General features: G+C 36.4%; 1 protein-coding gene across 6 annotated transcripts in view; it reads left to right on the forward strand.

Moving 5' to 3' along the window:
* The window catches only part of SEC23IP (SEC23 interacting protein), a 48,215-nt gene that overhangs the window by 14,444 nt on the left and 8,863 nt on the right, over positions 1-24,908 (forward strand). For 3 of the 6 annotated variants that reach the window (XR_014019046.1, XM_081268604.1, XM_081268608.1), the window contains 14 exons: positions 281-370; positions 1,244-1,364; positions 3,181-3,270; positions 5,706-5,847; positions 6,834-7,042; positions 7,399-7,517; positions 7,910-8,062; positions 10,221-10,316; positions 15,287-15,484; positions 20,234-20,389; positions 20,746-20,848; positions 22,736-22,921; positions 23,567-23,729; positions 24,285-24,384. Coding sequence is in view for 5 of the 6 variants with exons in the window: in XM_081268604.1 (XP_081124730.1) it covers positions 281-370; positions 1,244-1,364; positions 3,181-3,270; positions 5,706-5,847; positions 6,834-7,042; positions 7,399-7,517; positions 7,910-8,062; positions 10,221-10,316; positions 15,287-15,484; positions 20,234-20,389; positions 20,746-20,848; positions 22,736-22,921; positions 23,567-23,729; positions 24,285-24,366 (1,908 nt within the window). In the remaining variant the exon portion in view is untranslated. Of the gene's footprint in view, positions 1-280; positions 371-1,243; positions 1,365-3,180; positions 3,271-5,705; positions 5,848-6,833; positions 7,043-7,398; positions 7,518-7,909; positions 8,063-10,220; positions 10,317-15,286; positions 15,485-20,233; positions 20,390-20,745; positions 20,849-22,735; positions 22,922-23,388; positions 23,535-23,566; positions 23,730-24,284; positions 24,385-24,908 lie in introns of those variants that run through there. The other 3 variants (XM_081268605.1, XM_081268606.1, XM_081268607.1) reach the window with 3 other exon arrangements.

Consider the following 24,908-nt stretch of genomic DNA (forward strand, 5'->3'; position numbering starts at 1 on the left):
TAAGCTGCCCAATTTGTGGTACTTTGTGTTTGAAACTTCAGAAACTAATTCACTGTCCAAAACCTTGGTTTTCCTTTCTACACAGTGGGGACAATAATATTTAGAAATGATTGAGAGTAATTACTTAAATGAGGTAATTATATATAAAGTAATTAAAAAGTAGGGTTACAATAAGTCAGAGCTGCTATTTTTGTCACAATCCTGGTTTTCCTTGTGCCCCACACTCTTGACGTGATACAGATTTGTCATACTGGATTATATGTTTTTTACTTTATCGTAGGCAGAATATAAAAAAGCTGTAACCACAAATCAGTGGCACCGCAGATTAGAGTTTCCAAGTGGAGAGACCATTGTTATGCACAATCCAAAGGTAATGTTGATTAGAGTGTGAGGTTCATTTTAATCATTACTTTGCTGTATGGGTGTGATTTTTCAGTGGAACTTTTTTATCCTGGGGGCCATAATGTGCTTATCTGCCCTTGATGGTTTGTTTTAACCTTTCAAGTAAAAAAAAAAAAAAAAAAAAAAGTATGCTTTCTTTTTCTTTTTTTTATTGTCTCCATAAACTTTTCTTGTTTTCAAAAATAATTGATTAGTAGTGTTTTCATACTTTGATTTACCACATTTAATTTCTCTGATCCCCAGGTCCTTGCCTCCAGTAATGTTATTCCACATAAATTTTTAGATGAAATAATTTATGCAAAGCATCTAGAACAGGGCTTGGCATATGGTAGCTTCTGAGAACATAGACTTTTTATTCATTTATTTTTAAAGAAAAATATAAAAGAAAAGTAAGTCATCCTAAACACTTTTCTAGTCCTTATTGATACCGGTGTAAATAAAAAATTCATATGTTCACAATAAATTTAAACAGTATAAAATAGTATCAAGTGAAAAATGAGAACCTCCTACTTTTTGTTTTTTTACATGAACACAGACTTACATAAAATTATCTGTATGTTCTTTTTTCTTTTTTTTGAAAGAGAAATTTCTGTACGGCACAGGGCTGAATTTAATCAGTTGACTTAATGATAGATTTCTTCCTGAAAAGTGGTCGGTTTAAGTTTTTGTAGTTGAGACTGAATTCGTAAATTAATTGGGAATCTTGCCATTTAATACTGCAACTAGATTATAAGCTGTCTTACTATGAGGCATATTTTCTATGTATTAAAATACATTGCTTAGCCTGCATTGGAAAAGAATGTGCCATTGAGCTTTGTCATAATCCTATTGTATCTTGAAGGTTATTGTTCAGTTCCAGCCTTCTTCAGTGCCCGACGAGTGGGGGACCACACAGGATGGACAGACAAGGCCCAGGGTTGTAAAACGTGGGATTGACGACAACCTTGATGAGATTCCTGATGGTGTGTATAGTTTGTTAGGAGTGGAGTCTTTTTTAGTCATCTCTATTGGAACATCATTCTTCAGAAAGATAAAAGAAGAAATACTTATTAGGATTATCTACTATAGCATGCAGAAATCAGCCAATTTCACACATATCTTTCTTATTTAATACTTTTATATCTTTATTTTTAAATTTATAATTCTGGCACAATGATGTACATCTGTAATCTCAGTGACTGAGGAAGACTGAGGCAGGAAGATTGCAAGTTTGAAGCCAACTTCAACAAGATTCTCAGCAACTTAGTGAGACCCTTTCTCAAAAAAAAAAAAAAAAGGATTCAGGATATTACTCAGTAGTAAAGCACCCCAGGTTTAATCCCTAGTACCAAAAAATTTTTTAAAAATAAAAATAAATAAATAGTTGGGCATGGTGACTCAGATCTGTAATCCCAGTGACTTAGGAGGCCAAGGAAGGAAGATTGGAAGATCACAAGTTCAAATAGGGAGACCTTGTCTTAAAATAAAAAGGGCTGGGAATGAAGTTCAGTGCTAACCCCTGGGTTCAATCCCCAGTACCAAGATAAATAAGTAAATAAATAAATTTGGAATTCTGTTGAATATTTGCACACTACATAATATAGATTCTAAATATGTATTGTGAAGAATCATTTTTGCTGGTTGGAACTAAGATTTTGGGGTTGTGCTTTCATACATTTTCATACATCATGTTACTCTAGCATGGCAAACTTTTAGGCTTTGCAGGTCATGTGGACTCTTGCCACCACTCAGCTTAGTTTGAAAGTGTTTCTAGAATGTATTTAGACAAATGGACATAGCTGTGTTCCAGGAAACCTTTATTTTCAAAAACAGATAGTGGGCAAGATTTGGCCTGTAGACCGTAGTTTGCCAACCCCTGCCCTAGTGTATGTGCTTTGGTTTCCCCTAAGAAGTGTGGGTTTTATTTTGATAATTACACATATTTCATTTTTGTCTAATAAAATTATAAAATAAATGGGTATTATTAAATCTGAGTGAAAAAAAGATTTGATTTGGAAATGTTCCTATAGTACTTGTGAATCAAGGTATAGAGTTCTGGGGAAAGTTTTGAAAGTATTAATACTGATTTTATGTAGTAGGATTGAAACCAGGGACTTGTGAATGCTAGGAGAGTGCTGTACTGCTAAGCTATGTTGCCAGCCCCTTAAAGTTTCATATTGATAGTTTGCTTCTCAAGGTGGGGTTTAGTGTTCTGGGGAGGTGTATTTTATTTTTATTTTCTTTGCTAGTGCTGGGATTGAATGCCGGGCCTTGTATGTACAAGCATATACTTTACCACTGAACTATACCCCCTGCCCTGAGGAATTCTGAAATGATCACAACATTATGGAGCCTCCATGTGTACGAAACTGCTGGTTACCATATATTGATAGATAGCCTTTCGGAACAGGTAGTCTGCTTCCTCCCCATATCAGTCTAGTGTCCTGTTAATGTGCCAAGATGGACAAATTGCTCTGATTTGATAGAGGATAACAAGTCTTATTTACTTGGAAGAGTCATGAATTTCTTTGGCCAGTTTATGATGACAAAAGGGATATCAAGAATTTTGCTATTAAGAAAACCCAAACAGGGGCTGGGGCTGGGGCTGGGGCTCAGCGGTAGAGCGCTCGCCTAGCATATGCGAGGACCTGGGTTCGATCCTCAGCACCACATAAAAATAAAAAAAACAAAATAAAGGTATTGTGTCCAACTACAACTAAAAGTAAATATTAGAAAAAAGAAAACCCAAACAATTCCCAGTTTTTATGTATGTATGTATATATTTTTATTTTTAAACAGGGGAAATGCCTCAGATTGACCATTTGGTATTCATGGTACATGGTATTGGACCTGTGTGTGACTTGCGCTTTAGAAGCATTGTTGAATGTGGTAAGTGTTAGTCATAGTTTATTTCATATAATGATCTGGGAACTAATAGAAGAGCTTTTAAGTTTCATTTTTAGTTCCTGGCCACTTGCTAAAGAGTGGTAAATATTTATATGATCAGTGGGAAATACTAATTTGTACTTGATTTTCTCTTACCATATAAATAACTCATAGAATCCTGAGTTCTAAAGAATTAAAAGGGATCTTGGAAGTAATTTAGCCTTTCTGACAGGCAGCCTCTGACTGAGTACTTCCAGCAACTTTGAGCACCTTTGCACTGAACTGATTTATAGGGAGACAGTTGTGAAAAGTTGCTTAATGAACTCATAAATCTGCCTGGATGACTTAAAATTTTTGAAGGTTCATTTTTATATCTGTATACTAATAGTTTATATTTACTGAATACCTGATATGTGCCAAGTACCTTGTATGTAGTGTGTCATTTAACCCTCACAGATACAATGGTGGGGTGTAGGCGCTATTATTGTTATCCCCCACTGTTAGGTGGAGAACTTAAGGCCCAAGGGTAAGTTCAGTTCCTTTGTGTCATAGTCAATAACAGGTATTGGCTCCAGGACCCCACAGCAGGTAGTTTTGATTCTAGTCTTTTGGTCTTAACCCATTGTGCCATGCTTCCCCCTAGTAGAGGCATTTAAACTAAGTTTTTTTAGGCATTTATACATTCCTCTAAAACAATGAAAAGTTAAAAGAGCTTCCTAAAGGTTGGCTATTTTTTCCTAATTTTGTCATCATTTAAAAAAATTTTATTTGTAAATGCTGACATTTGATATAATTGTTAACTAGCTTCAAAGGTAAGACAATTTAATCAATTTAATTTTTTTTTAAACTTTTCCCTTTAATGATTTCAATGCCCTAAACAACAAAAACTGAAATAAAAGCTCTTTGAACTCTAAAAAACAAAATAATAAAACACATTGAATTTTAGGTAGAGGAAAGTGACTATAATGCACCTTTTCAAGAAAACGGTATGTGAATGAGAGTATATAATATTTTCTAAAAGGCAATTTTCATGAAATAATTTAATACTGGAAGTGTTACTGTTATATATCAACATAATAAAATAATTAACCTTATCTTATGTAAGAATTGGGAAGAAAATGATGTAAAATTTCATTTACATTTTGCTTAATGACATTTCTTTTAAGGAAACTTATGTGGAAAAGTTTAAAACATTCTTAAGGGAAACTATATTGAATGAATAGAAAATTCATGCTATTGAATAAGACTCAATATTATGAAGATGCCAGTTATATCATTAGATTATTAAAAGTATACAAAGTTTTATTTTATAAAATAAAATTTTATATTTGGAAGCAAAAAGAAAAAAGAAAATCTTACAGATGGCCTTGTGGCTCAGTGGTAAGAGAACTTGCCCAGCGAGTGTGAGGCACTGGGTTTGACACTCAGCACAACATTAATAAACACACACAATCACATATATTATACTAAAAAAGAAAAGAAAATCTTACAGAGTAGCAAGAATGTGAGTGAGTCCTATCAAATATTAAAATAAAACATAGGGCTGGGGATACAGAAACCTGGGGTTTGATTCCCAGCACTACATAATAAAACAGCAAGGAAACAAAAATGGCACAGAAAAAGTATAAAGAGGGGCTGGGGTTGTGGCTCAGTAGTAGAGTGATCGCCTAGCACATGTGAGGCACTGGGTTTGTACCTCAGCACCACATGAAAAATGAAATAAAGTATTGTGTCCACCTACAACAACAACAACAACAAAAAGCATAAAGAAAAATGATCTGGGAAAATAATTTGCAAATTATAAACCAGGCAAACTTTTAGTAGCATTGATATATAAAAACAGGAGAGAGAAAAAAGTTAAGAACAGTCCCATAGAAAAAATGTCCTGCAAGAGCTACCAAAGGATTTACTACAATATAAAAAGGGGGCTGGGTTCAGTGGTGCCCACATATAGTTCCAGCACTCAGGAAGTTGTGGTAGGAGGGATGCTTGCCTGCAAAAGGTAGCAACAGCTATGTCAAGGTCAAAACTCTTCTCAAAACAAAAATCCAATGGCAAGTGGCTCCTGACCATTTGAAAAAATACTGGTTCATAATAAATGCAATTAAAATTATGCTGATGACATTAATAGACAAAAATTCAAATTTGACAACATAATCAATGGCTAGAGAGGAGTAAAAGCAAATATTCTCTTATTTTGAATTGAACAAATACAAAATGATACAAATTCTTTTGAAGTACCATTCTTTGTGCTATAACTACTTTCCTGTGCATGTTTGTATACCTGGCAATCTGGAAGGTTGAGGCAGGAGATCACAATCTTAAGGTTAGCCCCAGAAATTTAGCAAGGCCCTAAGCAATTTAGCAAGATCTGTCTCAAAATTAATCAATTTAATTTTATGTGTTTTTTTTTTGTTTGTTTGTTTGTTTGTTTTAAGTGGATGATTTTAGGGTGGTTTCTCTCAAATTGCTGCAGACACATTTCAAGAAATCTTTAGATGAGGGGAAAGTCAGCCGAGTGGAGTTCCTCCCAGTTCACTGGCACAGTGCCTTGGGTGGGGATGCAACGGGTGTTGACAGGTTTGTAGATTTTCATCTTATTTTTCAGATTAGTTAAACCTAGATTCAAAATTTAAATAGTAATATGAAGTAGTTTATTATGACTTCAACAAATGTTTCTTTTTTTTTTTTTTAATTACATACTTCCTCTGACATGTGATTACTGGCTGTACCATTTATATACCATTTTTCTCTGTGTGTTTAAGTGAATCTAAGAAATTTAGCTGGTTTTGATAATCATTTTTGGACCTGGACATTGAACCCATTCCTCAGGTGTGTTAAGCACATGCTCTACCACTGAGCTATCTCACTGGACCCTAAGATGATTTTTATGAAATACTAGTATATGGTGGTTTAGACAGGGTGCTGTCCTGTACATTTTAGGATGCTTAGCAGCATCCCTGGCTAAATAATGGTAGTGTGTCTTTCCCTCACCATGTGACAACCAAAAATATCTCCAGAAACTTCCATGTCCTTGGGGGGTAAAGTCACCTATGGCTGGGAACCTCTGATGTAGACTTATTGTTTCTCAATGGAGAATACTCTTGACAGTAGTGCAGTTCTTTGTGGCACAACTGTGTTACATTGTAGACCACTTAGCATCTCTTGTCTGAATGCTACTCAGTGGTAGCAATGCTCACCAGGAACTGTGATAAATTCAACAAACACCCCACTCAATTTTGAATATGCCCATTTGAGAGCCACAAATACAGGCTATATTAATGCTGGCACAGAGGTTAATAGCATCTGGATTTTAAATAAATGTTTAAAATAATGTTTTAGTGCACATGGTTTTAATAAAACCAATTGTACAAACAGCATTCTGTTAGTGTTAGGTTTTATGAGGGCATTTTCTTTCTCAGTGGATGTTCATGAACTTCACTGATAATTAATTAATAATGTACTAATCAGTTAAACGTTTTTACTCTATTTTTTCAGAAATAAGAAATTAAAACTTTTAAAAACCCTTAGATTGAAGGTACTGACTTTTTTTTGTTTTTAAACAGGAATATCAAGAAAATCACTTTGCCAAGTATTGGTCGTTTTCGTCACTTTACCAATGAGACCTTGCTAGATATTTTATTTTATAATAGCCCCACCTACTGTCAAACAATTGTGGAGAAAGTGGGAGTGGAAATAAATCGTCTCTATGCACTCTTCATGAGTCGGAATCCAGATTTCAAAGGAAGAGTCTCTGTTGCTGGACACAGTTTAGGTAAAGCTGTTAAATACACACCTTATAAATGTGATGTTTAAGTTGTTAGTTCTTTTATTGTGGATAACATCTTTAGTATGGAACTCAGAATTATACATCTTAACTTTTATAAAGGGCAGAAATGAATGCTTTGAGCTTACAGTCTGCCTTTTTTTCTTCACATGATTCATAGGACTGCCATATATTTTAACTTATTCTGCTGTTCGGTAGAAGAAGAATGTTGATTATCAGATCTTAATTTACGTGTAATTTTCGGAGGACTTCTGCCTAGGGACTTTGAAAGAAAGGAGAATTTGTTTAGTATTATAAAAACACCCAGAAAGTACATTATAAAGCAAAATACTTCTTTTTCTTAGGTTCTTTAATATTGTTTGATATCCTATCTAATCAAAAAGATTTGAATTTCTCCAAGTCTCCGGGACCTCCCGCTGTTGCTAATGGAGTTGTGAAGCAGCCCCATTTGCAGGACAAGCAGGTATGTCTGCACCTGACCCTGTTAGCATTAGGTTTAGAGCTGGAACTGAAATTTTTTCTGAAACTTTTTATTTATCAAAAGGTTAAGAAGTATAATGGAGTCGTGTGACTCATTTTAAACATTTCTCTTTTCCTTATGGATTATAAGTGTAAATGTGAAAGTTTATGGTTTTTAAAAATACAAAGAAAATTATAGAAAATAGGAATGTGAGTGATTGATAAGTTTATATATGTTTTGAAACATTCAAGCATTGGGTGGCAGACTACCTAAAATTTTGATTTGTCTATAGGGCAGAATTTTTTAAAGATTTTCTATAAATCAGAAGACATTTTATGGGAGTTTTTCTGAGCTTTGTAATGTTTCCTCCTTTTTTTTTTTTTTTTTTTATTAAGATGCACGAAGAGTCAAAGCTGGCTTTGGATGATTCATGTGACCTTGATGTTGAAAATGAAGAAGTCCTAACTTTGCAAGAAACTCTGGAAGCACTTAGCCTCTCTGAATATGTTAATACTTTTGAGAAGGAAAAGATTGATATGGAATCTCTGGTACTGATGTTAATTGAATTCATTTTTTTAAAAATTATTTTTTCTATGTGTAAGATTGAAAACTAAGAATGATTTAGAATATTGCTTATGTCAAAATTTATTCCTGATGAGGCAGGAATAAATGTTTAATGTTTAAATGTTTAAAAAATTCAAAAGAACAGGAATTATTAATGAATAGTACCTGTGAAAGCTTTTCTAAGTATGACACAAAATCGAGAAATCATAAAAGAAAAAGAAGTGCAACGCAGTAGGTACCATAAGTTACATTGCAGGCTAATGATGGACGGGGAAACATAGATGGAGCACACATTACAAATAGCGGACTTTAGTATTCAAAGCTTCTGCAAAACTATTGGTAAGAAAGTAATAGTTCAGACAAAGGATATAAAAGTGATTTGTAGACCAATGACTTCATACCATATGAATACTCAGAAGAGAAATGCAAATTAAAAGTGCAGTTCTTTTTTTTTTTTTTTTAACTTCTGAGTTTGACAAAAATAGATTGGATAATATGCCAGGATAGGGAAAAGTAGGTACTATTATTTATTATTGGTGAGCATGTAAACTGGTACAGCCTCTATGGAGGTCAATTTTGCAACATCTGTTTTTTTTAAAAATAACTTTATTTTTTTCTGTGGTGCTAAGGATTGAACCCAGTGCCTTACACATGCTAGGCAAGTGCTCTACCACTGAGCCACAACTCCAGCCCTACAACATCTTTTAATTAATTAATTAATTGTTTTTTGACATGGTCTCACTGTGTTGTCCAGGCTGGTATCCAACTCTTGGGTTCAAGTATCCTCCCATCTCAGCCTCCCAAGTATTTGGGGTTACAGCCAAGCATGTGCCACTGCACCCAGCTCTGAAATAAACACCTTTTAAAATATCCTTTTCCCTGGGAATTTTACTGCTAAACATATTTCCTTTTCGTCTTTTTGCATACCAGGGATTGAACTCAGGGACACTCAACCACTGAGCCACAACCCAGCCCTATTTTGTGTTGTATTTGGAGACAGAGTCTCACTTAGTTGCTTAGCACCTCACCTTTGCTTAGGCTGGCTTTGAACTTGTGATCCTCTTGTCTCAGCCTTCAGAGCTCCTGGGATTACAGGTGTTCCACTGTGTCTGGCCAGAAATATGTTATATAGAGAAATACATAAGAATATCTTGGAGGACCAAGCAACTAGCGAGACCCGGTCTCTAAATAAAATACCAAAAGGGGGCTGGGGTTGTGGCTCAGTTGTAGAGTGCTTGCTAGCATGTGTGAGGCACTGGATTCAATCCTCAGTACTATATAAAAATAAATAAAATAAAAGTATTGTATCCATCTAAAAAAATTAAAATAAAATAAAAAATAGGGCTGGGATGTGGCTCAGTGGTTGAATGTCCCTGAGTTCAATCCCCAGTACTTAAAAAAAAAAAAAAAAATCTGTGAGGACATGTGATGCAGAGCTATTGCTAACATAGTGAAAACTTAGAAACACCTTCCGTACCTACTAGTAGAAATTAGTTGATTGTCAGTGGGCATCAACACAGCGGAGAGGCAAACCTGCATTGTGAATGGATGAATGAGGTGGTCACAGGTATACTGATCTCTTAGATACATCTGGTGAAACTTTATTCTTAAAGTTCAGTGCTGTGTGTGTATAAGATACATACATAAACATATAAATATACATGTAGATGCTATGTGCACATGAAATATCTCTGCAGGGAAGCAAATTATGAGCAGGTGTTGCTGAGAGGTGAGTCGGGTGGTTGAGGCAGGAATGGAAGGAAATGACTATTGTGTGCTTGATTGTACTTTGGAATTTTGTACAACATGTACATATTTTCTATTAAAAATAATAGGGGGCTGGGGTTGTGGCTCAGTGGTAGAGCACTTGCCTAGCATGTGTGAGGCACTGGGTTCAGTTGTCAGCACCACATAAAAATAGATGAAATAAAAGCCCATCAACAACTAAAATAATAATAATAGGATGTTTTAGGTGGACAGGGATAAGATTATATAGCTTAAAATAATCTATTATTTAAAAACAAATTAACTTAAAAGTTGGCTCTTAGGTTGTTTTAGATGATGTCTTTTATAATTTTCACATTCTAATTTCAATTCGTCTACCTCTAAAATGATTAATAATGTGCTTGTTTCTTTTTAAAGCTTATGTGTACAGTTGATGACCTGAAGGAAATGGGAATACCCCTTGGACCCAGGAAGAAGATAGCTAACTTTGTAAAACTTAAAGCAGCCAAATTGGTAACGTTCATTTCTACTCTCAATGTGTGACCAGCACATTTTGTTTTAGAAGTGTTTAGTACCCCTGTGGTTAGGCAAGTTTGTTTGCACCTATCTATAGCATGGTAATGGAGTTGATGGAAACCACACTTGAGTTTTTCAGAACTGGGCTTAAATCCAAATCTGGCCAACTGACCATCCTTGTTTTCCTGGGACCAAAGACTTTGCAGGCCGGAGGTTTTTGTTTTTAAACTGGTGAAGTACTGGTCAAATAGATGAGTTGGTTGCCCTGACTCCCAGTTCAGACACTTATTAACTGCACACTCATGAGACATTGGTTTAGTTTCTCTGATCTCTGATTTCCTTCTTTCTTTTTTTTTTTTTTTTAAAGAGAGAGGAGAGAGAGAGAGAGAGAGAGAGAGAGAAAGAATTTTTAATATTTATTTTTTAGTTCTCGGCGGACACAACATCTTTGTTGGTATGTGGTGCTGAGGATCGAACCCGGGCCGCACGCATGCCAGGCGAGCACGCTACCACTTGAGCCACATCCCCAGCCCCAATTTCCTTCTTTCTAAAGTGGGAGAGGTAGATAGGTTGGAGTGATCGAGAAATGATGTATGTGGTCACACCTGCAGCAGCTTACTTGTTCTTTCTCCCCATCTAGAGAGGTGAGGAAGCATATGCTGAAATCTCACTAAGTAACAACTACACAACAAATTTTACTGCACAACAAAGCAACAACTAAAAATCATTTTTAAAAAAGCAGCTAGGTGTGGTGGTGCACGCCTGTAATCCCAGCAACTAGGGAGGCTAAGGCATAAGGATCACAAGTTTGAGGCCAGCCTCTATAACTTAGTGAGGCCCTAAGCAAATTAGTGAGACCCTGTCTCAGAATAAAAAGAAATGGGGATGTGGCTCAGTGGTTAAGCATCTGCCCCCCCTAGTACCAAAAAAACCAAACCAAACCAAAACAAAACAACAACAAAAAAACATCTTTGGAAAAACTTGTTTTAACTTATCAGCATATGGTCTCTGATGGTTCTGGCATCTTGGTTTCTGTTTTTACAATGCTGGGAATTGAATCCTGGGCCTCATACATGCTAGGAATGTGCTTTGCCACTGAACCACACTCCCAGCCCTGATCCTTTCCATTTGATCATCTCTGGTTCTCTTGTTTTGGGTACTTATTTGGAAGTTAACATATACCACTTCTTTATATGATATGATTAGACATTGATTTTTTTATGATTAGCTTAAGGAATTGAGTCAGCATTTTACTAAACATCTAGGTCAGACACGATGCTTGAATCTTGGGATTTGGAGATGAACCACAAGTGTGCAGTCCAGTTAGTCCAGTTAGGGTAAAGAGTTGACCACAAGTGACCACATACGAGGTGCTGTCTGCATGTCCCGAAGCAGACCAAGGGTGGCAGTTCTGCTTGTGGAGAGGGGACCGTGGTTTGCTGAGCAGGAGAGGGAGTAGGAGTGAAATGGCCCCCCAGGAGCAGGCCCATGTTCTCCACAGCCGAAATGTCAGGTGAGGTGTGAATGGAGAGAAGGGAAGGCTGCAGAGGCCCAAGTACCAGGTGGAAGGTTGGATTCTCTTTTATAAAGGAGTGGTTATCAGATACAGTTTTACAGCTGTGAAAGTCATGGTGCGGATTTGCTGGTTAATTCTGTGACAAGTTATGGTTTAGCACCAAATCTATTTAGTCTAAATTTTAGTTTTAACTTGCTTAGAAATTAAAAAAAAATTAAAAATAAATGCCATAAACTATATTATAAATAAAATATCCATGAGTTATTTATAATGAATGGAAATTTTAAGGTATTAACTCTTCTATTTTCTTAAATTATTATTTGCCTTCTTTTGCTGTTGACCAGGGTCTGTTGGTTTATAGAGAGTACTAAAGGCAAACAAAAATAAAACTTGTAACAAATCTTAATATTGAGACAGGCCTGTTATCAGCTTGATTTTTTTCCCCCTGTGGATTGAGCCACACTTTCCCTTTAGCAGCAGTAAATCCTTGCTTCAGGGTCTACCTAGATGCCACTTGAGAACCTTGCCATGCTTAGGCCATTGGACAGTGTGGGAAATACCACAGGAAGAGTCCTCTTGGTTACCATTATCAGGTGTTGGAAGAGGATGAAGCTGGAGGCTGCTGGGAATTTGTAGAGTGGTTATTGGAATTGTGAGTGAGAGATGATTGTGAGTGAGTGGAATTGTGATTTGGGATATAAACTCACGAGATGGAAAGGAAAGAAGCAACTCTCAAAACCATCTGGAACAGAGCATACCATATTTGAGTTAAGTGTTGAGAAGGATTGTTCACTTGGCAGTTGAGGGGTGTCTTTCATCTTATTTTTTCTGTATGCTAAATCATTCTGTAGTTCGTCTCACCTGAGTCCCTGGCAATACTGTGGGCAGATCCCTAGGTATTAATTTGTGATGAACTTGGTGGTTAAACCAAGATTGGGATCCTGTGTTGTGGTGTTGCTGTTTGTAGACTGGGTGCTGCATGCCCACAGCAGTGAAGCAGAGGCCTGTAAGCAAGGCAAAACCCAGAAGAGCTGTGTTTTAGGCCCTACGTCATATCCTTAATTTTATTCTGTAAAAAAGGATAAGTGGAAAAGTATTCTGTAGTTATTGAATAATTTCTAGGAGCCTGTTTTATAAACTACAGTTGCTTAGATATGTAAATTATGACATTATAAGGGTGTTTTGAAATGAACAAAAATCTATAACATGATCTTGTTTTTTAAATTTAAGAGTAATTTCCTTTGGATGAACTATGAAGTGTTCTTGGCTGAGCTACATTGATTGTTCTATGTTGCTCTCAGATAACAAAGTGCTGCCAGATAAGATAATATATGGTGTGTCCTGTTGATTTACTATCACTGAAACAATGTGACCAAAATTAGCCAATTATTTTATAGTAAAGAGATCAAATATACATGGCCCATGTGCTGTTTTTCTTTGTAAATGGGTTTAGTGATTTTTCTTTTGAAAAGTAATAGTTTTTAGGGTTTGCAGTATTGTTAAGTATTTATATGTTGATTCACTTAGTTTTAAACTTAATGCATAGAATTTTAGGGGAGCAAAATAGTTCTTGGCAATAGATCGGTTTATGATCTCTTGTGAGAACTCTCTTTAGCAATGTGTAATGTCAGGTTTTATGAGTATAATAGGTGGTAGTTCTGAGTGAGAAGCATATTTAAGCTGAAGAACTCTGAAAATATTCTTTTTGGATTTCATCTTTAAACTTCTGCCGCCTCAGGGCTGGGGGTTGTGGCTCAGTGGTAGAGCGATTGCCTAGCATGTGTGAGGCACTGAGTTCGATCCTCAGCACCACATAATAATAAATAATTAAATAAATAAAGATATTGTGTCCATTTACAACTTAAAAAAACAAAAACAAACAAAAAAACTTGTGCTGCCTCAAAAGGGAAGAAATAAACTTTCCAAAACACTGATGATAGAATCAGTTAAAATCTGGCTGAGTTTTCATTTTCCTATTTTGTCTCTTGGATTAACCAGTTGGATTTATGATTTCTTAGTACTTTAATTAGCAGATTGACCAGTTTGGCCAAATATTTTGTTGAGTCAGTCTGTTCAGAAACTAATAAACATAGTTGCTTGGCATGGTGGCACATGCTTTATAATGCCTGTGACTCAGGAGGCTGTGCTGGGAAGAATGCAAGTTTGAGGCCAGCCTCAACAACTTAGTGAGGCCCTGAACAACTTAGCAAGTCTCTGTCTCAAATTAAAAATAAAAAGGACTGGGGATATAGCTCAGTGGTAATGTACTTCTGGGTTCAGTCCCTAGTACCATACACAGACACACACTGAAAACACAGAGACCACCACATAGTCCTCAGCCTGGGGAAAAATTTGTTGTATTTGCTCAACTTATGTTTTCTAGTGTTCACAATTCTTGCCTTGGGGAAAAATTCTTACAAAGATTGATCAAGTAGTTTATAATGCTGCATTTAACGTTATGCTTTCATATAGTTGTATCTAAAAAAAAAAAAAAAACAAAAAAAAACCTGCGGCATAGATGAGTTGCCCAAGACAAGGTTTACATTCGCCCAACATTGCTGAATTCAGGATGCAGTTACCACCGAGCATGGCTTTTGTTTATGGAAATGCACAGATCTTGAAAGTTTTGTGCAGTAAGTTTTGGTGGTTGTATTCACTTGTGTAATCATGACCTGCAACAAAAACCCAACACATCTATCCATTAGGTAGCTCCTTATGCTTCTTTCTAGCTAACTCCTCCACCCTCCCTATAACCACTGTCCTGATTTCTAGAAATTCATCTGAGTAGAATCAATAGCATGTACTGTTTTGTATTTGCCCTCTTATACTTAAAATAATGTTTTTGAGGACTGGATATATAGATCTTAGTAGAATAATTGCCTAGCCTGCACAAAGTGCTGAGTTTGATTTTCAGCACTGCAAATACATAAAATTGCAAATCTTTAAAAACAAATAATATTTTAAGATTCATCAAGATAGCCAGTACTTACCTGGATATGGTGGAGCATACATGTAATCCCAGCTACTTGGGAGGCTGAGACAGGAAGATCACAAGTTCTCTGCCAGCCTGGACAATTTGGCGAAACTGTCTCAAAATAAGAAATAAAAGGGGCTGGAGTATAGTTCAGTGGTAGTGCCCATGGGTTCAATCCCGAGTACTAGTTGCGGGAGCCGATACTTATGTTTAATTTTAATTATTTAATTGTAAACTAATTTTTTTCTTTTGTAATCTTTTTTTCTTAAGAATTTTAAAGTAAATTATAGATGCCATGGCATTTTTTCCCTAAATGGTTAGTTGTGTCCCAGAAGGACATTTCTCTCATGGCCCCAGTGCTATTATTATGCCTATGTTACTCATCATTCCTTAATATTGAGATGGCATGTTTTGCAGTGATAGATGAGAACTGAACTTATCCTCAAGATTATGTTGTGAAGTATTTGTGTTTCATAGGAACAGAAAAAAGCAGCATCAGAAAAGAAGGCAATGATGGCTGCTTCGACAAAGGGACAAGATGAAAGTGCTCAGAAAGCTAAAGAAGTGGCTTCTGTCCCTTCAGAATCTAGTGAATCTAAGAGGAAGCTTCCAGTTGGTGCTTACGTTTCTTCTGTGCACATTGATTATGAGTCTTTTGAAGTTGGCACTGGACAGGTGAGTTTACATTTTTTATGTTGGAATGAGCACATCTTTATCATTTGGATTGGTTGTACATTCTTTAAATATTTATATAACATGTATTTGGGGCTGTGTGGAGAAAACTGATTTCCTTTTACTACTTAATGCTTTTTATAATGTTCCCAGTAAAAGTTTGAACCTGTATAGTACAAGACATCTACTTTTGAAGTTAGCTTTATTTCAGCTTTTCTAACACTCAAAAATTTTCTATTTTTTGTACCAGAAATTGAACTGAGGGCCACTTTGCCACTGAGTTATATTCTCAGACCATTTTATTTTATTTTATTTTATTTAAGTTTTAAGACAGGGAGGAATATTGCTGAGGCTGGCCTCAAACTTGTGATTCTCCTGCTTTGGCTTTCTGAATCACTGGGATTACAGGCGTGTGTCACTGTCCTGGCTTTACACTCATAATTTTATACCCTTAGTGTCATTATCACTAATCAGAAGTGGCTATGTTAGAAAACTATGTTTAGAATATACCTAAATTTCTGTGGGAGAAATTTGTTGTATTTGCTCAACTTATGTTTTCTAGTGTTCACAATTCTTGCCTTGGGGAAAAATTCTTATAAAAATTGATCAAGTAGTTTATAATGCTTCATTTAACGTTATGCTTTCATATAGTTGTATCTCAGTGGCTTAGAAATATTAAATTCCTTTTAGACAGCATTGCTTTCAATGTATTTACAGTTGAGTATCACAAGTGAGTTCATGAAGGTACAAGATGGAACTTGATTTTTACATTACCTCATTTAAAATTTCAAGCCCATTTCATTCTTACTGGTTGCAATTTTAAATATTTCTTTTTCAAACATGACAAATGTGATCAGACCTTAACAAATAAATGGCAAAATGTTTTCTCACCTTCCTTTGAAAGCTGAAAGTATAGGGGTCTATGAGCTACTAGGATACTCAGTACACACCTCTCTGGGAGGGAACCTTGTCCATGAAACCAGAGTCATCTCCTTATAGTGTTAGGACTGTAAAAGAAAAGGAATCTGTCCTGCTAGGTCCAGTTAGGAAAATTCCAAAGAGTGATTTTGGTTTACCTGGTTTGAGTCCATTCTGGACCAGTTTGTAGCCTGGGTGTGGCCGCAGATTGATACAGACCAGTTCATATGCCACTTCTGTGGTTGGAGCACTGAGGCAGGTAGGCAAGATCTGTAACCAAAGGGTTGTTGGGCAATACAAATAGCAGCCACAGAGTATATTATTCATTGCCAGAAAGTCACAGAAACCAGCTAAACACCAGGACATTTGAAAAAGAAAATAAACCCCCAGCTGGGATTACAGGCATGTGTCACTGTCCTGGCTTTACTCTAACCTCATCAGCTACAGCTAAATGCCATCAACTATTTGAGTAAGGCCTTTGGAATTTTGTTTGGATATATGTTTACATGTATATTTTAACCAAAATGAGAAAATGCTATATGTAGTATTTTATTAAATCATCCTGTTGTCTTCAAATAGTGTATTATAAATATATTCCCATGTAAGTAAATATTCCTCCAGAACTTTATTTTTAGTGACTGTTGGGATTTTAAATCACTGGGAAGATAATTATGTGTTCTGTCGTTTCCTTATTATTTACTGGATTTATTAGTTTCCAAGGGCTCCTATAACAAAGTACACATCCTGGGTGGCTTTGGACATGGAAATTTCTTCTCTCACAGTTCTGGAGGCCAAGAGTCTGAGACAAAGTGTCGGCAGTGCCATGCTTCCTCTGAAACCCGTATAGAACTCCTTCCTTGTGTCTTTCTAGCTCCTGGTGGTTCGTGGGCTGTCTTCAGCTGTCCTTGGCTTATAGACCATCTCTCTAATCCCCCATTTTTATGTCATTTCTGTCTTTTCCCTGGCCTCAAACTTGAGATCCCTTTTTGTGTGTAGGACTCTGTGTCCAAATTTTCCCTTTTTATGACAACACTGGTCATAATTGGACTAGGGCCTATCATAATGATCTCATTTTAACTTGATTACCTTTTTAAAGATTTTATTTAAAGATATTGGGGGTTAGGATTTTATATCTTTTTTTGAGAGGACACAAGTTCAGCCTATAACATTGCACCATTTAGGCAATTTCCAATTTGTATTCTATTTTTTCTTTGTATGCAGTACTGGGGATTGTACCCAGGGGTGCTGTACCACTTGGCTACATCTCTAAACCCCTTTTATGTTTTAATTCAAGACAGTCTCCATAAGTTGCTGAGGCTGGCCTTGAACTTGAGATCCTCCCACCTCAGTTTCCTGAGTCTCTGGGATTATAGGCTTGTGCTACTGTACCTGGCCGTTTTTCACTCTTAAACAATTCAGTGATAAACATTTTAAAATCAACTTTCTGTGTATATTCTTCATTATTTTCTTTCAGTTAAATTGGGAGAAGCAGAGTAGTTGGGCCAAAAGATGTACACGTGAAAGTTCTGATGGTTTCTGTACTTCTGAAAGGTACCATTTGCCTCCGACTGGCAGTTTATAAGGTTGATGCTCTCATCTGTCCCTTGCCAGTACTGGCATAATTGTTTCTCTCTCTGTCTGTCTCTCTGTCTCTCTGTCTCTCTCTCTCTCTCTCTCTCTCTCTCTCTCTCTCGCTGTGCCAGGGATGGAACTCAGGACCTTTCTCACCCATGCTCAGCAAGTGTTCTCCCACTGAGGTACACCACCAGCCCTCATTCTTCTGTAAAACCATGTAGTAGTTTCACTTTAATAACTTACTTCTAAATAAATGAGTTATGTGAAAGTAAATTTTTTACCTTTTTTTTTAGCATTTTGTTTGTTTCTGATAAACTGATAGGAATAATGGTATTGCATTACATTTTTTTTTGAGTACTTGAGAGGTTAGATATTTTCTGTATGTTTTGAAAGTATTTTTCTTTTATGAACTTCTGGTTTTTACCTGTTTTCTATTGGATTTTTTTTACTGATATTTAATAAATCTGTATATATTGACTGTTTGCCCCTTATCATTTATGTTGTAAATATTTTTTCAGTTTATATAATTTCTTTTAAGTCCCCCCCCCCGCCTTTTTATGGGAGAGCCAAACTATTGAATTTGCAAATATAAAGACAAACCTCAGGTTATGAAGTCCAGACTGTTGAGGGACTCTCCGGGCATGGTAGAGGGCTTGGATTTGGAGTTAGAAGTGCTGGGCTAAGTCTACTTTCTGTCATTCACTGACTGTGTGCCCCTGGGTGAGTTACACACCTCTTAAGCCTCAGTCTCTTCATCTGAGAAGTGAGCATGGTGAGTCTTGCGATACCTTCTTCTCCTGGTGGACCTTTGTTGCACACTCGGGTTATGCCATTCATTGTTCTTTGTAGGAGTTCCAGACACTAAAATGAAAAAGACATTGTCCTACCACTGAGGAAAATGAAAGAGTTGTACCCTTGTTACTTTTTCTTGAGAGAACAATTGTGTGCAAGCTACCCAAAGAGAGTTCTTTCAGGATAAGTCATTTTGACTGAAGAAACTTGCCTTAAATAGAAAGTGATACCTCCGGGGTTACTGGTGATGAGTTCTGCTCCCTCACATGTTGAAGTATAATATTAGAAAATCACGCCAAGGCAAGCACATAAAGCAAGGTTTATTTTAAAAGGGGTAACACAGACTTCTCCTAGGAGGGAGAAGGGGGCCAAAGCTAGTATCCTGGTATCCCAAGAAGCGAGGATGTTTTGCCTTTTTATATGTCTTAGGATTCTGTTCTTCTCCTGCTCTCTTCCCCTTATCTCTTTCCTAGATGCTGGGTGTTGTGGCCTAAAGGTGGGAAACGGGGAAGGGGGAAGGGCAGGATGGATTGGCCCAGCACACATTAATTAATAACTTTATAACTCCCTGTAGAGAGAGGCAATTCCTGGGACAGGTTACCTTAGCAATAGGTTGGAACAGGGGCAGGTTATCTTTATAGGGTGGTGGAAGGGTTCTGAAGGCATTAACATTTTAATTCCTCCATTCTCTGGATCCAACCCTTGCCTGTCTGGCTTCAAAAGGATGGAAATTATAATAAAGGTAGTCCTCATGAAGAAGTTAACTTGCCCAAGGTCACACAGTGTGTTAGTTTTTTGTCACTTGGCAGAATACCTGAGATAAACAACAACAGAGCAAAGATTTATTTTGACTCATGGTTTCAGGGGTGAAAGAGAGAGAAAGAATCAAGGCCAGGGCCAAGATAATACCTTACAGGGTATGACCCCAGTGATCCACTTCTTTCAATGTGGCTCACCCTCCTACAGTTTCCACCATCTTCCAGTAATGCCATTAGATAATAAATCTGTCAGTGGACGAATCTACTGAAGAGGTCAGAGCCCTCATGATCCAATCACTTCCCCCAAAGCCTCCCCTTGGAACACTGCTGCACTAGGACCAAACCTTCAGCACATGAGCACATTCCAGACCCAAACCAAAACACAGTGAATAAAGAGTGGATTCAGACCCAGCAGTGTGACTCCAGATTACTACAGTTTTAACCACATATATGACCATAATTGATACGGTCATGCTTATATACTGTGTTTCTTATATAGGACAGTAAATAAATTTGTAGCCAGAGGATGTGATAGACTGAAGATTTTAGAGAGAATTTTTTAGTCTTCTATGGCAGCAGCAGCTATCCATAGAAGAGTATCTTCTGTGTTTAAATTAAGTATACTCCAAGAACACTTGAAAACCCCAAAGAATTTTGTCTTTTGTGATATTGGAATGATCTTTTTTTATTGCTACTTGCTTTCTTCTAGGTTTCTGTTATTTACAGCTCATTAGACTTTGAGCCAGAGATTTTCTTTGCTTTGGGATCTCCAGTTGGTATGTTTCTTACCATCCGAGGAGTGGATAAGATAGATGAAAACTACAGGCTTCCTACTTGTAAAGGATTCTTCAATATTTATCATCCTGTGAGTGAACTGATTTTTTTTTTCTTTTGAAAAAGAGCCTGTCCTCTTTACCTTAAAGGTTCTCAGGTTCTTATTTCTTGGGAGTTAATATTGATCTTGATTTTGTAGGACTTAAGTCTTCCATCCTAAGAGATATAGTCTGTTATTTTCTAATAGCAGAAATCCTGTTCAAAGAAATAATTCTATTGCTTTGCTTGCAAATTAGTTTTACCTATAGACTATAGAAAAACTTCTTAAAATTGCCAGTATTTGAATAAGGAGTAGGAAAAAGTCAATCTCTGATTTGCCAGTTATCATTTTCTTACCCAACTAAAAGCATACAACTCAAAACAGCTTTTCAATTCTTCCATTTGTAGCTTGATCCAGTGGCATATAGATTAGAACCTATGATTGTTCCAGATTTGGATCTAAAAGCAGTCCTCATCCCACATCACAAAGGCAGAAAAAGACTTCATTTGGGTAAGAAACAAGTGTAAAAACTTGTCACTCCTGATATTTTATAATCTGTATTATTAGTATTATTTTGTAATCTAATATTCTAATATTAGTATTATGAAAATTGTAACACTAAATTCTTTCTGATAGAATTAATACTACTTAAATGTCTACTTAGTTCAGAAAAAGGAAGAATTTGAAGGAGGTATAAAGTTTTAAATGAATTCCTTCTTTTTGATGATATTGAAAAAGGGGCAAGTTGGTAATAAAGCAATAAGAAATAATTAAATTTTGGTAATTTGGTTACAGTTTTTGAAACTGGGAAGAAGGGTAACACTTAATGACCAAATAATAAAGAAATTAATTTGATGTTGTCTAAGTCAAGAAAAGTGTTGTTTTCTTGTAACTAGACAAACTTTTCCTATTAAAAAAAATTCCCCTGGCAGGGCTGGGGAGTAGCTCAGTGGTACAGCACATGCTTAGCTTTATTGAGGCTCTGAGTTCCATCCCTAGCAACACACACACACACACACACACACATACACACACATACACACACATCATTTAGCCTAATAGATGGATAATTTCTGTTAATTATGTGTATTACTTATCCCTAGACTTAAAAGATTGGGTGGAAGGGTTGTGAGCATGGACAAGAAAAGGAAAAGTGATCATGACCTTTTATTTAAACATGTTTTTAGCTGGGTTTGGTGGTGTATGCCTGTAATTCCAGTAACTCAGGAGGCGGAGGTAGGAGGATCATAAGTTCAAAGCCAGCCTCAGCAGTTTAGTGAGGAGGCATTTGGCAACTCAGCAAGACCCTGTCTCTCTCTAAAAAAAAAGGGGGGGGGTGGCTTGGGATATGGCTCAGTGATTTAAGTACCCTTTGGTTCAATCCCTAGTGCTCCCCCCCCAAAAAAAAAAAAAAGAAAAGAAAAAGTTTTTTTCTAGCTACTTGGGAGGCTGAGGCAGGAGGATTGCAAATTTGAGGCCAGCTTGGGCAGCTTGGCAAGACCTTGTTTCAAAATAAAAATAAATGAGTATCTATCTGTCTCAGTAGTAGATACCCCCCTCCCCCATTCAATTCCCAGTGTCCCCCCCACACCCAAAAAGGGGGATATGTTTTGTTTGTTTGGCTGGTGGCATGATTTTTAAAAAATATTTAACTCTTTAGAAGTTAAAATGAGAAATTTGATAACTCAAAGACCTTGAATTCAAATATGATTATTATATAAGAGGAGAAATAATGAAGGAGCAGAGGTTTTTTCATTTCTAAAGTAGAGGTTTAAATTGTAGTTATTAGAATCTTAAATTCTCAAAACCATTTCACTGTTACAGATTAGAAAAGCAGTGATATTTTTAGTCTCTTGGGTCCATTTTTAAAAAAACTTCCAGTAAAAAGTACTTATGAATGTTGCTTATATTTTTGTAGTATTTAAACTTCTTTCTTTGGATAGGAGAAATTTATATTCTTGGGCTGGATCAAGTTTAGTCATGAAAAAAAATGACAGAATAAGTCAAGCGTGGTGGCCCATACCTATAATCCTTGTGGCTCTGGAGGCTGAGGCAGGAAGATTGAAAGTTCATAGCCAGCCCCAACAACTTTATGAAGCCCTAAGCAACTTAGTGAGAGCCTGTCTCAAAGTAAAAAATAAAAAGGGATGGGGATGTGGATGTGGCTCAGTGGTTAAGCACCCCTGGGTTCAATCCCTGGTACCAAAAAATAAAAATAAAAAATGACAGAATTAGATTCATCAAGTTATTTTATCATGCTAAGCATTCTGGCTGAGTCATTCTGTATATTTGACTTTAAGAGAGGAAGAAGAGCTCCTCAATGGAATATTAATTTCTGTGATAATGGAATTTTACCCAGTGACTGATTAACTTGATGTGTTTTCTTGATCTCTTTAGAGTTGAAAGAAAGTCTCTCTCGAATGGGATCTGATTTGAAGCAGGGTTTTATTAGCTCTCTGAAAAGTGCTTGGCAGACACTTAATGAGTTTGCCCGTGCTCATACCTCTTCAACTCAGTTGCAAGAAGAATTGGAGAAAGTTGCCCATCAAATCAAAGAGGAAGAAGAAAAGCAAGTAGTTGAAGGTAAATTTGACATTTGAGGCATTTTCCAGTACAAATGTTACTTATGAACCATAACACTGATGCATTACTTAATAATGCTTTTATTTTCTAGTCTTATTTTGTGAAATTGTGTAGATCCTTCCTATAAAGGAGAATTTGTCATAGTAAACTATACCATCAAGTGCATTATTTCAACATCATTCTTTGTTAACTAGGTTTTTAACTGATAGTTACTGAACTTTTAAATATTTTGTTGAGTTTCTTAAGGCCAGAATGGAATATCAGAGTTGAGAAGTGTTTGTATTCAGGCATTTTAAAGACTCAAAGAAGTTATTATCTTCCTGATACTGTGGTTTAACTGTGTCCTTATAGACTTCATATATAATGTCAGGTCATTGTGCCATGATATGTTTGACTTTCAGATTCTAATTCTATTTCCTTTCTCTCTACAATGCTTTCTCACCTCTTATCTTCACAACTTCTGTCAGCTGTTGGCTCTTTCTCCTCTCTCTTCCCCTGTTCTTTGGAGGAATGGGGAGTGAGCCTGGTAGCTCCCCAGTTGCTACGTGTGTCAAGCCATATTACTCATTGAGCCAGAAAGTCAGCTAAAGTCAAAGGATAATGATTAAGTGATTGACTTTTATATTGAAATGGTTTAAATTCTAGCAGAAAAGATTGTTGAAACTCCAGATTTTTCCAAGGATGAAGACTACTTAGGAAAAGTTGGAATGTTAAATGGAGGCCGCCGAATCGATTACGTTCTTCAAGAAAAGCCAATAGAGAGTTTTAATGAATATCTTTTCGCTCTTCAGAGTCATTTGTGCTATTGGTAAGTGTTCTTCACTTTGATAACATTTGAGAGACTTTAGATGCCATCACATAACGACAGTTTAGTTTTAGTGAGATTCTTTTACTGATTTCAATATTTGTTATGGTCTGTTAATTCTAACTCATATATCTCAAATCATAACTTTTCTCCTTTAATTTTTAAAAAAATTCAGAATAGAGGTGTGCAGTATATTTCTAACTTTTTATCTTTCTAATCTGCATATTTGAGTTATCCACAAGGTGGCGGTATGTTATCTGCCTTTACCCAGAGGCCTTTGGTGCTTGCACACTGTTTTTGTAGGAGTCTTTCGTAGTGGGAGTTGTAGGGATTTGGGAAAGCCATTTCTTCTTTATGATCTTATCACCAAGAGCTTGACTGTTCTGGAGCTGGTCTCTGTGCAGTTTTTAAGGATAGCTGTGAGATCACATTGCCTTGCCATCATTTGCCCCTGTTAGATAGAGTTGAATAGAACAACTAAACTGCATTTACCACCTTTGTGCACAGAGTTAATTCTACTAATTGTCTTTTAAATAAATATGCTTTTCTTTTTGATAGGGAATCGGAAGATACTGCTCTCTTACTACTTAAAGAAATTTATCGAACAATGAACATTAGTCCAGAGCAGCCCCAGCATTGATCGGACTTCTATTTTACTGTGAGTTTATCTCTTTTATACATAAAAAGTTTGAATGTTTGCATTCTGAAGCTTTTTTGTATGGAGCTGATATTGACTGGGATTTTTCTCTTTGCTCTTTTCTGTTTCCTCTGAGATTTTTTGTTTGTTTGTTTGTTTTGTTTAAATTCAGAATACAGATAGCAAGGAAGGGGATTAGTTTGCAGTATGTATTTCTGATTCATTATTATCTTCTTTCCAAAACTACACAGAATTTGAGTCTTTTAGTTTTTTGGTTTTTTTTGGTTTTGTCTTTTTTTTAAAAAACAGATCCTAGAAATGTCAGTTGAGAATTCCTTTGGGTATAGGTCTCATTACCCATTTACAACACTTTAAACAAGTAGAGTTTATTTTCCTTCAGTGACAGGAATGGTTCCTTTGTTGAGTGATGCCACCAGACACCTGGACTGCTGGCGTCTTCCTGCATCAGTGTCGGCTCTTACTGCCTTGTGTTTATAACATGCTCCCATCGTTCCAGACATGTCTGTATCTGGCATGCAGAGCAG

This window comes from Spermophilus citellus (genome assembly GCF_964194105.1).
Source record: "Spermophilus citellus genome assembly, chromosome: 15".
NCBI lineage: Eukaryota > Metazoa > Chordata > Mammalia > Rodentia > Sciuridae > Spermophilus > Spermophilus citellus.